The 16,736-nt window shown below is 43.0% G+C and overlaps 1 protein-coding gene across 1 annotated transcript; it reads right to left on the bottom strand.

The window, feature by feature from the left end:
* Positions 1-3,146: 3,146 nt before the first annotated feature.
* On the bottom strand, positions 3,147-16,684 carry IL13RA1 (interleukin 13 receptor subunit alpha 1). Its single transcript, XM_052672886.1, has 10 exons — positions 16,525-16,684; positions 13,352-13,509; positions 11,880-12,015; positions 10,858-10,978; positions 9,229-9,413; positions 8,737-8,888; positions 7,239-7,371; positions 6,722-6,818; positions 6,131-6,215; positions 3,147-5,872 (listed from the first exon to the last, which is right to left on the bottom strand). Exons 1-10 carry the CDS (start codon positions 16,613-16,615, stop codon positions 5,753-5,755), a joined length of 1,278 nt encoding a protein of 425 aa, XP_052528846.1. The 5' UTR covers positions 16,616-16,684; the 3' UTR covers positions 3,147-5,752.
* Positions 16,685-16,736: the final 52 nt, after the last annotated feature.

Raw genomic sequence — 16,736 nt, forward strand, 5'->3', positions numbered from 1 at the left:
TAGGAGCCTGGGAGACCCTCCTTCACTGGAGATTTCTTTTGCAGGCAAACAACCACGATGGTGTCCTGAGAGCCCCTCCAGCTCCACAAAGCCTTAACCAATAGGTGATGGAACACAAGCCACAAAGCCTTGCACGTATAATAAAAGTGATGTGAAAATCAGCTCTGGAAAAACACCAGCTAGTGATATTGCTCTATTATTTGCCCATCCAGACTAGGTTACCTACATTTGAATGTTCTCGTGGAAGAGGATATAACTACCTGAAGGGAGGTTGTAGCGAGCTGGGGGTCGGCTTCTTCTCTCATGTGATAGGACTGCAGGGAATGGCCTCACGTTGCACCAGGGGAGATTCAGGCTGGATGTTAAGAAATACTACTTCTCCAAAAGAGCATCAGGTGCTGGAATGGGCTGCCAGGGAGATGGTGGAGTCACCAGCATGGAGGAGTTCAGAGAACATTCAGACATTGTATTGAGGGACATGGCTTAGTGAGAACTATTAGTGACAGGTGAATGATTGGACTATGATCTTGTAGGTCTTTTCCAACCTTGGTGATTCTATGATAGAATGTAAATTAAAAATTAAGTAGCCATGCTGTGAGTAATGTTCCTTGTAGCAGATGGACAGGTTGATATTTGAAGAGCTGAGCAGTTTCATGGCTTTTAGAAGTACCTCCTCGGTATTTTTTAAGTTTCTACACTGACATTTTGTGTAAAGGAAGGAAATAGGTGATGCTCAGAGGCTTTGATGTGTAGGAGGGAGAAAGGTTCCAAGAGGCAAAACATGGTGACTAGGAGCTAATTTCAGTGCTCCCACTGCCATTGTCAAAAAACAATTATTTTCCTACAACTTGCTCTGTTCAAGCACAGAGAGCCCCCAGGAGAAGAGGCAGGGACACAATGAGTGCTGTAGGGAAGCACTGGAGTTTCGCATTTTGGACTTTACAGAAAGCACCAGTGAGAAAAAGCTGATAAAATGTGGTCTAATTAATCTTTGATTGAATCAGTAGGAAAAGACACCCAGTGCACATCCCAAAAAATAAAAATAAATAAATCAGTACGTTTTCCAGGATGAAGCACACATTCAATTTTATTATTTTTTAAAAAGCTCCACAGTAATTCAACTTTGATTCAGCAGATTGAGCTTTTCAATCTGTCCAAGTTCCAAAAAGTGACACTGCCTGAGCATAACAAACCTCTTAATCTCTATTTTTAATCCCATGCTTTTCATCAAGACTATTTTAGCCATTTAGGGTCAGTTGAACACGACAAAAACTTCAGTGCATCAGGCTAAGAGGATGATTACTCGAAACACGGCTTAGCTGGAAAACATCTCTTCATAGACGCTTTGCGCAAGAGTCAAAATAATTTTAGTGCTTTGGCAAAAGCAAAGCAAGGAGCAGAAATTACTAGAATACACTGGCAGGGTTACAGCTCTGCTGTGACAGCAGTCATTAGCTTTCCCTGCTGAGTTATTACCTTAAGAGCACCACTTGGAAATAATTACAGCACAGCCGCAGAGAGGATACCTTAGTGATAAACACGCTAGGTTTGCAGCAAAGAGAAAATATTTCATTAACCTAAACCAACGTAACTGGAGGGAAAAAAAATTAAAAAATAGAAGAGACCTAGAAGCCATCAACAAGCTTTCAAGATCTTCGTGCTGCAAACCTGAGCGCACCGTTTCCGGACCTGAAAGAAAGTTTTTCTCTCTCCTGTGCCTCCCACCCAAACCCACATCGCTTTGCTGTGGTGGCAGCCTGGATTCAGTTACATCACCTTGATCTTCAGCCATCTACTTTCACCATGATTCAACAGAGCTCGTAGGAAACTCGCCCAAATCGAAATACCTCAATCTGATTTTGTGTTTGGATTTTAGCTTTCATCTAGAAGCCGCATTTCTACAGCTGGCAACTCGCTCACTAGGGGTTGTTCTGACCGAATGCTTGCAGCAAAAACCAAGTGAGCAAAACCAAAATGGTCATCATCTTGATGAGCTGACCTCACAGAGCTGGCTGACCTCCTGCTCTCCCCAGCCCCGCTGTGCCCACTCCCAGAGCAGCAGCAGCTGCTGAGCACAGTGCTGGGGGGTTTCGGCAGTGCCACGGCCGTCCCTGGCTCCCTTTCACCCACCTCTTTCTTGGGGCAAGGGGAAAATCCCTCCAAAACTGAAAGCCTTTTAACAAAAAAAAGAAAAATCAACCTTTTCCTTCCAGTGGAAATTCTGAATATTTCAAGTGCTAAATCAGAACTAAATTTATTGGGTATTTCCATTCACTGGAAAGTCTTCCATCTGTGAATAGTTGTACCTGTTAAGCACTGAAATACTTTAACTTACAACTAAGGTATCCACCTACTGATTCCTTTTAAGCTACCTAACTATGTCATGTCATACCTTAACTGAGAGCTAAGAAAATTTACAAGTAAATCAGGTGTTGGATTTTTCTGGACAAGTCAGATACAGAAAACTTCATTCTGTATCGAGCACAGTGTATTAAAAACAGAGAACAATTTTTGAGGAGTGTTTAAAATCATTATTGCTCATTACTGCCACATTTTGGAACTGGAAACCAAAAATCCTAATAGCCTTGCTATTTATCCTCACAGTTTGTTCTTTAACTTTGAATGATTTGCTCACTGAAGTGAACAACGTGTACATTTCACAGAATCTTTCAAACAAGCCATTGCTGAAGTGCTTATTTGGCACTTGAGCACATCTGGGTCTAAGCAGCCAGGCCATGGCTATCATCAGGTTAGCAACTTGACATTTTATAATTACTTCAGCAACTAACAGGCACATGAAATACTCCTATGGTTACAGCAAACAGAGTCAAATTTCTGCCTGAGAAGGTATTATTTATTACTTCTCTATTACAGAAAAACACACCAATGGAAGAAAATAGCATTGGAGTGAGAATGCACAGGGCAAGAGCGCACATCGTGTGCACAGCTCCATCTCCACCTCATTATTTCAGCCCCAAACCAGCAATCCTCCTGTTGCCCATCGATGACATGGGTTGGGCTCACTGAGAGGAGAGGTAGCAAAGCTACACTTTGCTTTTCTTCTGTGTTTTGCTGCCTCAAACACGCCTCCTTCTCAAACCACCGCCGTTCTTTTCTCAAGCCAAGAACAAAATGCCACACACCTCTATCGAAAAATATTCCAATGTATTTATTTGTTTTTTAAACAAACGTACAGCTCAAGTAACTGCAACAAACAGCACACAAACAACAGCAAAACTGGGGAGAAAACCCTCACCGTAAACAAGATGTGCTGGAGACCACAATACACACAGACACTTTGCATGCTGAAACACAAGCTCAGGAAGAGCACCCGTCCATCGAGAAGTGTGTCAATTGCTATTACAAAAAGGATTACCCCAAACATTTCTCTATTGATATAAACCATCCTCTGTATTTAAGCTCTTTCAGCCTAGAACTTAAGTCTGCTTTTACTCCCTCCTTTTCCTTACGGGATTTCTGTCTGTTTTCCAAACAAACACACTTTGGTTTTACCATAAACACCAGAACAAAGCCGAAAGAACTCAAGGTAAAGTACCAAGGATTATCTTCCTAGATTGATATAACATAAAGGTTTGTGGCTTTCGGTATGTTATGATTACTGATACTGAAATCATACATTTGTTTGTCTAGCGGTCTACAACGAGCAACATTTGAGATGAGGTAGATGTGAGAAATCATTATCTCTCTATAATGACATGAGCATTGCATGGCAGTGGGAGTGAAGTCCATGAATGAAATTAATACCTTTTCCTCCATGCTATTCTTTCACCTCTGGAATACCAAACAGTGCTGCTAGCTGACTCTGTATAACCTGAGCGTCATTCTATCGCACTGAAATCCCTGAGACTTCTTGTTTTGTCTCATCAACCAGTTTATATATTTTTAGCATGTTTGCAAGTAGAAGATTTAAGGTAGCATGTGAGCTGTTAGTTCTGCTGCACTTCTCTTTCCCTTTCCACCATCAGCAGCTGGAGGTAGGCAGGAGATGTGGAAGGAACTGCATATCTGAGTGGTTCAGTGGGGACTGGGAAATATTGAGAGGGAGGAAGTCAGTGGGAGGGTGAAGGATGTACATTTATAGCTGTGTTAGTTCTACTACTTGTAGAAGTGTGTGTTCTTAAAAAACAAACAAACAAAAAACCAAACACAACAGTATTTCATCTCAGGATTTTGACAGAACTGAGCTTGAGAGTAGCGCTGAATTTTAAAGCTCCAGTGGTTTCAGAACACGCTCCTAACCAACCTCTGGAGATCTCTTCCCAGTCTGCTATGAGGGCTTCAACAACCCACACACCCACACTGTGATGCTGAGGAAGAAGAGGGAGAAGCAAGAAGCCCCTGAGCACAGCCCCTTTCTCCCCACAGCTTTCTGCCTCCAGCACAAACCATGCACTGCTGTCAGCAGCCTTGCAGCACAGCTCACAAACCAAACGCTCGCAACTCAGTGCAGAGAAACGTCACAGTTGTGCCAGAAAACTTCTGCTGGGCTCTGCTGGGTAAAGTAACCTCAAAATAAAACCATGCAAGAAAAAAATGAACAAATTAACTCATGATTAAAAAAAAAAAAAGAAAAAAAGTCAAATACAATTTTTCCTTGAAGTCAAATAAGCACCTTTTAAAAAAACTGCAAAGTCCCAAGAGAGGAAACTGGAATCCAAATGTCATCAGCAGATGATCTTCGTGGTCTTTTCTAACCTTAACAATTCTATATCATTACTGAAACAACAAAGTTTGTCCCCAAGAAAGCAGGCCAAGGCTGTCGTCATCTCCTTCCCCAAATCCCTCAGCACAGCAGTACAGGCAAATCTTGAAGTCTTCGCATTCACTCAGTTTCTGTGGTCTAGGACTCAAGCATCCACCCTGGTAATTCTGCTGGATAAACTCCCTATGATTCAGCTCCTGTAGTCATTTGGCCAATATGGCCAGAACAAGATGACAGTCTGGTGGCAGTCACCAGCCACTGCACAACAGAGGTAAAGATAATGGTTATCACTTAAGAAGTTTCGTTAACACTCAAAGTTCATGAAGGCCTTGTAGCTAAGGCACTTGAAAGGATAAAAAAAGCCAGAGCAAGTCTTCTGTGAACAGTCTGGATACCAGCTGGAAGGTGAGGAGGTGTCTTGCAAGAATCTCAAGAAAAAGCAACTCTCATACTGGGTTTATTCAGTCCACGGCTGAAGCACAGCTTGGGAAGTTCAGTCCATGGATGTTTCCTGCAAACCCCCTGCCCAGGGCACCCAAAGGGCCGCTGCTCTGCATCCTATCTATTGGCAGCTCCGTGTGCAGCTCAACAGTGACTCACCTGCTGCAATTAAACCCTGCCTCACCTGCTGAGGAACAAAGCTAAACACTTTGGAGCACATGCTCCAAAACAAACAAAACATGACAAAAAGCAGCCAATGCTTACAAACTGTGCAGCACAAACACAGGTGCAGGTGACAAGTAACAGGGCAGAGCAGGTCAAAGGCTGAACAAAAAACACTGCAATGCAGTCAGATGAAATTTATGTACATGCTCATCTCAAAGGACCCAAGATGAGTTTTGCTAGCAGAGATGGAAGAATGGCCAACAATGGTGATGCATCTTCTGAGCATCAAAGAAATAAGGCTCAGAAAGGACTCTGGAAGTAGGAGTTGGTGAATGGTCCGCAGGCCTTTTCACATCCACCTTGTCACCTGAGTTAAAGGAGCAACTCTGGAAATCTTCACTTATCTTCTATTCTGAAAGCAGTTTATCGGTGCTCTTTTTCAGAATTAGAGGATTCAGGAGTTTCTATTAAAATTAAAGAATGGATTTCTTCTTCCTTGATTAACCTGTCGTAACCACTCATACAGTCCTCCTTTGCATAGCTCTGGAAGAGAAGAGCAATGTTTTTTAGCAGCCTTTTTTTTTTTTCATTGTGAGAATTGTTTTTTCAGCCCCTCCCAGAAGACAGACCAGTGTCACAACATAAAGCTTTAGGTAACTGTTTCCATACAGCTCTTACCATTGCAATTACTTGGTCTTATGTATATCATGTTGGTTTTGAGATAAATGGTATCAAAAAGAAAAGTGGAAGCTTACAGATTCCGGCTCCATAGATAAGCTCACCAAACAGCTTTGTACCAACCTGGGGATCCTCGTTCTGCTCCCCAAACATGCGCTTCAGGATTTCCCGAGGGTCCGGGATTGGGGGAAGAATTAATATCTTAAGCCTTCAGAAAATGAAGAAGAAAAACTTCCAATGAATTCATTACAGAAGAAAAATCATCATTTCCAAGTCACAATTGGGTGCAGACAAGAAAATGTGTGGAGTCAGCTCTGACACCACCAGCTCGTTTTTAGCTTCTGCACAACTGCAGCTGGAATTCTTTAATTCCACACTTGTATGTGCACTTCACGTATATTAATTTTGAATTCAGACTCCACTGCTTAAAAAGAGAGGACATGACACCCGTACAACAAGAATCTAAATGTAAGCAGACATAAGCAATGTTACCAGCAGGAAAACAGAGCACCTATCTGGCCTACTGCTCTAATTCCAATGGATGAGGCACAATGGTGTTGCCATTCTTGCTATTTGCTGCATGCTACTGAAAAAGCAACTACTTTTGAAACATGTCACATTGTGAGCAATTAACTGGAAGACAGATGTGTTACAACATAAATCAAAGGCCAGTCAGAAGTAATGGACTGTAAATAAAGCAATATAATAATTTACCTTTTAAGGTAAACAAGTAGGATTATTGTGGACACTGTCACTATTAATGGAATGGTGATAATTAAAAGAAAATGGAACGCAGAGTTTGGGTTCTCACCTGGAAAACAAAAAATTGTTCAAACTTAGGGATGTTTTGGGAGGCTTTTCAGGAAAAAAAAAATGACAATGAACAAATTAAGTCTAACTCACAGACAATGTTTTTCAAACACGCTAATGCTTTCGTAGGCAAGGACTCGTTTTTCAGAATGTGACACTGTAATGTAGATACAGTTGGCAAGAAAATGAAAAACAGACTCAGAGCTGAAGAAGAGACAGCACTTGAAAGAGGAGACTGCACAGCTAAATGGACAGCAACCCAAAACACACAAGTGTAAGCAATAATAGAATTCCCTTGATCTCTCTTCATGCAAAGTTAAATACCTACATAGGAAGATGATCCAGGACACCCATTAACTCATCAAGCAAGGTATGAGCTTCCTAACAGATAAATTCAAATTCAGGGAAGAATTGCTCTCACCGATGCTCCTTTCTTTGCTCCAATCACTGTAGAATTTGCTGCTGTAGCATTCAACTTTGGGCTGTGCTCTCACTTGGAAGGTATACTTGCTATTAGGGTCAACACTAGGAATCGATGTAGAATTAAATTTAACCTAGCATAAAAGGAAAAGGTAATTTGCTTTGTATGATTACCAATATAGTTTTTTGGTTAAAAACAAACAACAAAAAAGCAACAACGAGCCCCCTTCCCTCTTGCAGTTATTGTAATACTGATGTTTTGGTGGAAGATCTTCTCATGAATACTGAGCTTCACAGAAAAGGACATGATAGCATCTAACCAGCAAAGAGTGCCTAAACAGAGATCCCAAAGCTAAGATTTAAACTGACTCACTGCTGTACCTATCATACAGCATTTGGCAAAAATGATTCAACTAAGACTCAGTATCTGACAAGGTGCCTTTTGTTCTATTTTTTTTTCTTTTCAATATAATATCTATGACTTGCACTGCCTGCCCCACTCTCAGACAGGCCAACAATACTGATTTAATTTAACCATGAAAAACTCTTCTGCGATGCCTCCACAGAGAGCTGGGCTCAAACTTCACATATTTCTGATAGAAGACGCCAGTTCCCTGAGAACTGTTAACGTAATTTGAGTTTGCTAAAGATGCTCTGCTGGACAAGACTGGCACCTTGCTTTTACATTTATCTTGTTGTTTACCATTCTGATCAGCCAGCACAGTCAGTTCAACTACACAGATTCAGGCATGAGTACATCCAGACACCAAAGTCAACGCTTTTTATACGTACGTATAATCAGTATATTTAACTCATCAGGCAAGGTATGAGATTCCTAACAGATAAATTCAAATCCACACAACTTTTTTTTTCCACACCCACTCTCTGTTGTCACTTTTAATCTCCCACAACTTTCTGTACAAGGTTCTGTCACCTTGTGTGCAATTAATTTTGCTTCACAGTACTTGAGCCATGTCGTCTAAGGACAAACAAGTGACGTGGCAGAGAGCAGACCAATAGCAGGCAAGCACAATGCCACCAGACCAAAGTTCCAGATCAAAGAGGAATGCTTAGGCACTATGATATATTTCCTGGTGAGTGTCGTTACTCAGTTGAACATACAGCTCTTTACCAGAGAGTTGTTACAATTTATTGCTTTGTAATAGACAACAGCATGGATTTGGAAGACTACCATGGATTATGTTGTATATATACTACTACTGGAAAACTACCATGTGGGAGAAAAATCTACCAAATCCACACAATGCTTTCAGCTAGTGCAACCAGCCCATGCACACACAGCACATAACACTCATTTCTAAACAAAGGATGAGTTACTATGATCATCAACACAAGTTACAGAAGGCACTCCTGCCTGCAGCAGCGGGTTGGAACTGGATAATCTTTAAGGTCCTTTCCAACCTAAGCCATTCTGTGATTCTATGCACAGGGAAAACAAAACAAAAAACGACTGTTAGATGTAAGCAGTGAAAACTCACTTGAATTGTCTGAGCAGTGGTCAAGTCACCCTTGTGATATCTCACTTCATAACTGAGACAATTTGCTGGAATGGTGCCCGATTCACTCCACTGCAGGTGAATTCCATTGTTAACATATGATAGTTTAGCTATCGTTGGTGTGGCAGGTTTTACTGACATACAAAACAGAAATAAATGGAAATAATTAAAGACGATATTGCATTGGTTACAGAGGCGAACGGAAGTCCTACATTGCATAATGTTACACACATACCAGCTTAGCAACAGAAAGAGGAAAAAGCACCAAAAAAATAAAGAAAGAATCAAGGCAAAGAATAGAAATGAGTGAAAACTCTTCCTGAGAACCAAACCTTATCTATATAATTTCTAAATCAAAGATCAATGGAAGAAGGGAACAGCTAATCACTCTGTTTCTCAAACACACTGACATACCAGCAAGTTTCTTTTCCTCCACCATTTTTTCCCATCCCCTCTACATGGCATTCAACTCACCAAGGGTGGTAGGATTTTCAGTCACGCATACAGGCATAATATTTTCGGAGTCATCTCTGATCAATATACTGATCAGTGGGTACCTATTGGCAGCCTGAGGGAAGGCAAAACTGAAGGCACATTCAAAGCTTCCTTGGCTCACAGAATAATTTTTGCACTCTTTATGTCTTTCCAAACCATCAAACCTATAGGAACAATAAAAAAAATAAAATTAACTTCAGAAGAGAAGGAAGCAAGGGGCAAACTTATTTATAAAGCTCCTATAAATCCTGAAGGCAGATCTGAAGTTGTGCTATAGCATATTTTTGTTTAGCATTAATTGTACGTAAAAACCTTCTCACTCCTATCAAGCTTTAGGAAGAATATTATTTTCATAAAGTGTGTCCAGCAGCTGAAAGAGAGACAGGTCACAGTGGTTTTACTGCCAGGCATCAGATTGATGACTGCTTTCAGACTGAGTCCTTGTTTTCTCCACAGGGAAACAATTTCAAGGGAAAAAAAACAGAGAAGAGTTTAGAAAGCAAACAAACCAGGATCACTTCCTGTCAACAGCTGTGCCTGCGCTAGGATGAGGTGACTAATCTCCTTCCACAATGCCTGAGGTATGGCTGTTCTTGCTAAAGATGGATGCATTTCACCTACAGCACGCGTCTGCTTTCCAAAACATACCCAGTACCAGTGAGGCAATGACTGCCTTCTTCCTTGCCTCCCCGGGTTCCACTGAAAACATTCCAGTAACTTTCCCCTCCACAGAAAATGAGGGGATTGTTCTCAAACCAGCAACCTGGGCTCTGTTTAGGAGCACAATAGGAATGATGCTTCCCTGTTTCACACCGCCCTACTGAAGGGCTGCCAAAGGCACAACTGACCATCCTGTTTTCAGGTTCCCTCTTGTTTCTGTTCTTCTTATCTCTAATTTGAGTCTAGGAAAGAAGAGAAGCATTCAGAGCAGACAGTGCTGTGTAGGTACATCAACCTGCTCTGGTAAGCCTCCATTTCAGCAATGATTGCAGTGCACTGACCCAATTTGTTTATTCTCAGCTAACATTATACCCATGGCATCCCACAAGCCCCATCAGCCAAGTTTCTGACCGCACTGCAACCCTCTGACTTTGTAACAAGAGTCTGTTTATGGCAGTCAGCTGGCAAGCGTGGCTGATGATAAAAAGATGCTCTTCATTACACGCAGCGTGAATCAGTTATTTATGACATAGAAGATACAAACAGAACTACTAAATGTTAAGGCTTCCATACCATTTTCCAATGATTTAAGAGCTGAAGTGCACTAGTGAGCAATGCTGACTTAAATTGCCCATGCCTATGGAGCTGCAAGGAGAGGAACCAACATACAGCTCCAGTGCAGCTGTTCTTTTTCCTTGTTTGAATCCACAATTAGAAAAAAAAAAAAGGGCTTTAGAAGCAGCAAATCCTTCTCATAATAAACATATCAATTTCCTGGACTCTGCAGCAGCAACTTCTGCAGCCTCCAGCAGCTGAGCTTTCTGTTGGACAGGACACCCTTGTACACAGAGCTTTCAGGACAACAGGAAATAAAATGCATTAAGTAATCTACAACTACAGATTAGCACTAAAGCAGTTTAGGGTTGGTAATAAAGTGTTAATACAAACCAGTAGAATAAACTGTAATTGGTATCCCTACTTGCATTCTCTCCGGGATGCCACATACAAAGCATGTACTCCAGGTTGTGCCAGACACAGCTCAAGCCAACAGCAGCAGTGCCTGGAACACCTGCAAGGCAAGTTTGAAAGTTTGATTTTACCAAAGTCTTCTCACTGCTTTCCGAAAGTCAAGCATCCCTTTTTATGTAACTGAAAACGTGCAAAAGGCAAAAGAAGAGTAATGTCCCAACTTGTGTTGCTGCAGCACAGCAAATCATCAGTTCCAGCTGTTCACTGACATCTCGCCAGACAGCTCCTGAACATCAGTGACTGTAACAGCCATACTCAAAGTTTCCACCCCATGTGAATTACTACTCAGTTACCTGAGGTGATGAGCCAGGAAAATATTTTGTTTCTACTGAACTACAGATACTTCAGAAAGGAATTAAAGTACACAACCGTCGTAGGCACAGTTTATCATCATTATTATGGACACCTTCCTTAAAAACAGTCAATTATATTTATCTTCTCCGGACAAAAATATTACTTTCTCAGTATTCTGAATGGTTGGAATAGATAATCTTAGTGATCTTTTCCAACCTTAGTTATTCAATGATTACAGACATACCTTTAGTTCCTAACTACGGACAAACACTGGGGTAAGTTGGAATTTCCACTGATACTCCTAGACATCCAATCATAGAAATAAACTTACATGCTAGTGACTGACCAGTAGGTATAAATCAACATAAGTTCCCTCTTATCTCACAACCACAAGATGGCAGGTAGAAGATGAATGATGGCGATCACAACACCTTGGAAGTGCATTTAAAAGTGAAGAGCTTGCCCGTGAGACTTCAAGTGTCAGAAGATGCCATTGTGTGCCATTCTGTTAAGCTCTGCCAACTGACCTTCCCTTTACCCACGTATCTCTCAGACATATTTTGCTCTGATGTATTTCTATGGTATTTTGCTCCATCTCCTCACCCAAGAGATGCACGCCAGCCTCAAGCCTTGCTGTTCTGCGTTACCTTTTGGTGGAACAGAGGTCTCCACCCATTGGCTGTGATTGGTGGCATTACTGTTCTTGCACTCACTTCTCACTTTGAAACGCATCTCCTTATTCAAGACTGTGTCAGTCACACGAAAGAGACTCTTTCTCCACTCCTAGGTTTAGATGGGGGAAAAGAAAACCAGAACATTTGGAATATTGCATCAAATACACAGAAATTACTACAAACACACATTTGAGTCCATTAAAAAAAAAAAAAAAAAAGCTGAAAGCCCAATGAAAAGCCCAGTGACACGAATATCTGACCGCACATGGAAGAATTGATGTCACTTAGATGTTTATTTTCCTTATCAGACACGCTCCCAACTCAGCAAGAGAATTCTGTGTGCTCGTTCATGTCTACTGTAATGGGAGCAAGGAACCCCACCACAATGGGGGTAAGGGATCAAAGATTTCACACAGTGTGGAGGAGAATGATCCTGCAATAAGTCCGCATGGATCTAACAGCTATTTCACTGCTGCTGACCTTATTTGTTAGACCCTCCCACAAACCATTCCACTTGCAATCCAAGCAGGCTTCCAGTTAGTTACTGAAACTATTAAGGAAGTAAATCTCTTTCTGCTGAGTTAGCAAGTTCAACTGACTCACAGAAAGGTCTGACAGCGATCATTAGAGGAGAGGCTGTCAAAAATGACATACAACCCTTTCAGCAGTGTCCAGTCATCCTATCAGCTCATCTGTTTGTGAAACCACAAATCCCAGCACATCCTGGGGCTCTCAGACAGAACACAGCAGTCACAGTGCAAAGGCCATTAGGAAAACAACAGCTCAACAACAAAGGATTACTTCAGCAGGCATCCTTAGGGGCGTTCCATTGATTTTAACCATGCCCAGCACTGCTGGCCCCATGGTCAGTGTGTACTTCAAGCTTCAAACTCAGACCGTTTGAAACTACTGACGGATGGAAAATTATCTAACTCTCCTACAGCCCCCTCAGTGTCACAGAAACGCTTCTTGTCATTGTGATCAAAGAGTTCTCAATCTATAGTGAGACACACCGAGAATCACACCTGGGATGCAAAACACCCAACACAGAAAGAAAAGCAGGAGAGCCAAATGAACCCATTTTCAAAAGAAAAAGATTTCTTCCATGCTGTCTTCAAAACACAAAGCCCACGAGCAATTGGAAGCACAGTGCTGGGGCAGGGCAGGCATGCACACACACTCCCACATTATTACTGCAATACTCCTGTGTTATTGGGAGTAGTTCCATTATCAGAGAGTGACAGGTTTTTTTCTCCATATTCCACATGTTGGAGTGACTCGTTTTTGAGGTTTTGATCCCACGACAAAAATCAGAAGTTGTAATACAACTGCACTTCTTAATATGTCTACAGATATAATAATATAACACACACAGATCTAGCTTTATCACAATAATATATTCACCAGAGCACCTGCTGCAGAGCAGCAGGACAAGAGGAACTCACGTTTTTGTGCTGAGACACCTCATCGATCAGGATGTCACTGGAATATTCCAGGTCACAGCTACTGCTGATGTTCTCCGGGGGATTCCACGTCCAGTTCAAGGTGCAGATTTGGATAAATGAATAGTTGAGGTTGGATGGAGGGGGTAGAACTTTTTCTCCTAAAAGGAAGAAGTTATTGCTATAGCAACCCCATTGCTCCACATTTCACCATTGATAATGACAGATTTTTAGCTCTTCATCAGAACGTAAAGAGCATTCTTCCATGTTTGCTATCAGAAAAGCTAATGTCCACCACAACGCCTCCACCATTCCCATTAACAAGGCCCACTGATTATCACTATAAGAAACACGGAATATATTTTAAAGTGATTTCAAGGAAATCACAGCATAGAGCATCTGTTTATAGGGAAAGATGAATCTCAGTGCCCGCGTTTCCCATTTCTTGTTGTGAGTTCGCATCACGAACGCCAAATCTTCTGCAAATGTATGTAGAGCCTATGAAGCCGTTGATATTTTATCCTACCCACAATTCAGCCATCAGTACAGGTTCAAAAAGAACACTTCAAAAAGAGAAAAGCCATCACCACTCGTAAGCAACAGCAGTAGGCCAGAGCCACAGTTCAGCCCAATCTAATAAAAAACAAAAGCGTTACTCAAACAAACAGACAAACAAGCCCACAAAGCTTCTTCAATTACTCACATTTAACACCATGCTCTACACGGTGAGCCAACTTAGCACGGAAAAACAGTAATTCACCACGGCTGTGCTTCAGTGGTAAATATTTTTGCCTCCTCCAAAGCACGACGGAGCAGAGGAAAGCAGAGGAAAGTGACTCAGAGGCGCTGGGATAAACCCATGTGTGCCTCCAACCTTCCAGACCTGTGCACTGAGTCACTGCCTTCTAACAGCTCATCACGGCTCGAAGGTCAGATGGAGAAGGAAACGAGACAGAAAGTAAAAAACTGTCAGGAAAAACTAAAGCGTGGTGCATTCTAGAAAAAGTCAGCCACTGGTAACTCCCTAAGAAACCCTCAGCGTGCTACTAAAAGATATTTAATAAGAGGCCAAACGAGACGGCTTCTCGATTGCATTTAGGTCTCACTGCTACCTGCTGGCTGTGGAAGGGGTATCCCTGCTGTGCAGCAGCTCCACAAACACTTGAAACTGATACCAACCGGCGCTACGTGTCCCAAAACCCCCTCCAACATCTGGGGCAACGTGTGTGACAAGGGAAAACAGTGACATAGATAGGAGATCTCCCATCCAGTTCAGCATGCAACCGCATTTGCTTCTGCTAGCAGAAGGAAGAGGGTGGAAGAAAAGGCAAAAAAAGATTCCTTCAGCAAGAATTCTGCTGCAAGCGTCTCTCATACCATTATCTTAAATGTCCTGAGAGCCATTTCTGCTGAAGCTCCAAGAAAATTCATCCAGCAGCTGCGGGGCTCTCTGAATTTGCACAGCCAAGGAACAGGCAGCAGCAGAGCTCAGATGTTACCATCTGTGTCACAATTTATGTTCATAACAAAAATGAGAAGCGTCACCGGGATTTGCTGCCTTAACCCAAACACTCCTGGCTTTTCTGAGCAGACAAAGCTTGCGGAATTATTATTGTTATTTTAAACAGCTGGTCTCAGAAGCAAAGAACACGCAGTAATTCTGAATCACCAAGCTTACAAAATAGTCTCCTTCTAGAACACCAAGCCAGAACACCATCACCTGTCCCACTGCAGAACACATTTCCCTATTGCCTCTTCCACAGCAAAGCCCCTCCAAACAGCAGCAGGGCCTGAGCCTGTCAGCTCCAAGTGCTGCTTCATGGAGGTCCTTTAGAAAACACAAAGGAAACAAAACGTGCCACCAAATATTTATTCAGCGCTCTGAACGATGTCTTCTCCTGATCTTTCTTTGAAATCACCCACAAAAGCCACAAATCATTAAAAAAAGTGAGTTTTCTCAGTGGTCACCATTTAAAAGGTCTGGCGAGAATTTTCTGCCTGCCCACAGTGAGAACTGGGAACACTCAAGGTTTGTAAATACATGAATTGCATCCGTGTAAGAAACTTAAATCCAAAAAGCCTTGAGTTGAAGCCGAAGCTTAAGAATTGTGTGGGTTCATTCAGCTGAAAATTTGCTTTTATTTGTGCATCCAGTCCAACATGCACACATATATTTACATACAATATAGACACAATCTAATACTTCGTTATTCAAATCTCACTGGCACAGCAATTTGGCAGGACACCTCAACAGCCAAATACAAAACATGAAAGATACGACAGTTTGGAGGGCTGGAAGTGGGTGATTCTTAAGGTCCCTTCCAACACAAACCATTCCAAAGCTTTAATATCGCTCTTGAAAAGAAAAGAAAAGGAAAACCAAAACCAAACAGCGCAGTGATAGCTTCCAAGAAAGCACAGCAGTAATGCAAACAGCAGAGCTGAAACAATACTGCACATAAACAGCACCAAAACCCCACGAAACCTTTTAAAAACCATCAGGTGGAAACATCAACGAACGTTCTGTATGAATTACTGTAACAATGTCTTAAAAAAGAACAAAACAAACAAACAAAGCCCTTTCTCCTTGTCCTTTATTTTCTTAAGACGCACTTCGTGGTTATAAAGCAGCAATTCCCAAACGCTTGAGGCCGTACGGACGCATCAAAGCGAGCCATAGGGCTTCATCCCCTGCATCTGGACACCCCCCGCTTCTCATCAGCCCCCCACGCACCCGCTCCGCTTTCCTGCTCGCCCTTCCGAAGGAATTCGGGGTGCGGAGGGGCGGCTCGGAGCACCGCTGCTGCCCAGCGCACACCGCAATGCCCGCACAGCTTCGGCTCGGGTTTCTTAAAGCAGCGACAGCCCCAGGAACCGCGGAGCTTAAAAGATACCTGCGATCTGCCCTGCAGGGAAAGAGATGCAGAACTCCGAGCATCTCCCTTCCCCGCTCCAGTAAGAGGCGCAGCGCAGTGCGGGTGCCGATCCCTCTGAAGCTCACGCACTTCGGGCGATGCAGCCACGAAACGAAAGCTTTTGATTTCGGTAGACGATGCCAACCAGCCCCCAAACCCCCCGTCGGTCCGTCCGCCCGCAGTCTCTCGCCGATGACTGCTCCCCGCCGACACCGAACCCGGCTCTTTCTGCCCTCCTCCCCCCGGCCCGGCCCAGCTCACCTGCAACCACCGCCGCCGCCACCGCAAAACACGCGGCGAGGAACAGCAACCGATACCGCAGCGGAGATCCGAACGAACCCCGGCTCTCCATCGCTCCACCGCTCCCTCCGTCCGACAGCGACCGACCGCACGCTCGCACTTCCCGTCGCGGGGGCCGGGCCAGACGGGAAGAGCCGCGCCGCGGCCCGCCCAGGTAACCCGAGCCGAGGGGG

The sequence above is a fragment of the Tympanuchus pallidicinctus genome, unplaced genomic scaffold (genome assembly GCF_026119805.1).
Source record: "Tympanuchus pallidicinctus isolate F22 unplaced genomic scaffold, pur_lepc_1.0 scaffold13, whole genome shotgun sequence".
Taxonomy (NCBI): domain Eukaryota; kingdom Metazoa; phylum Chordata; class Aves; order Galliformes; family Phasianidae; genus Tympanuchus; species Tympanuchus pallidicinctus.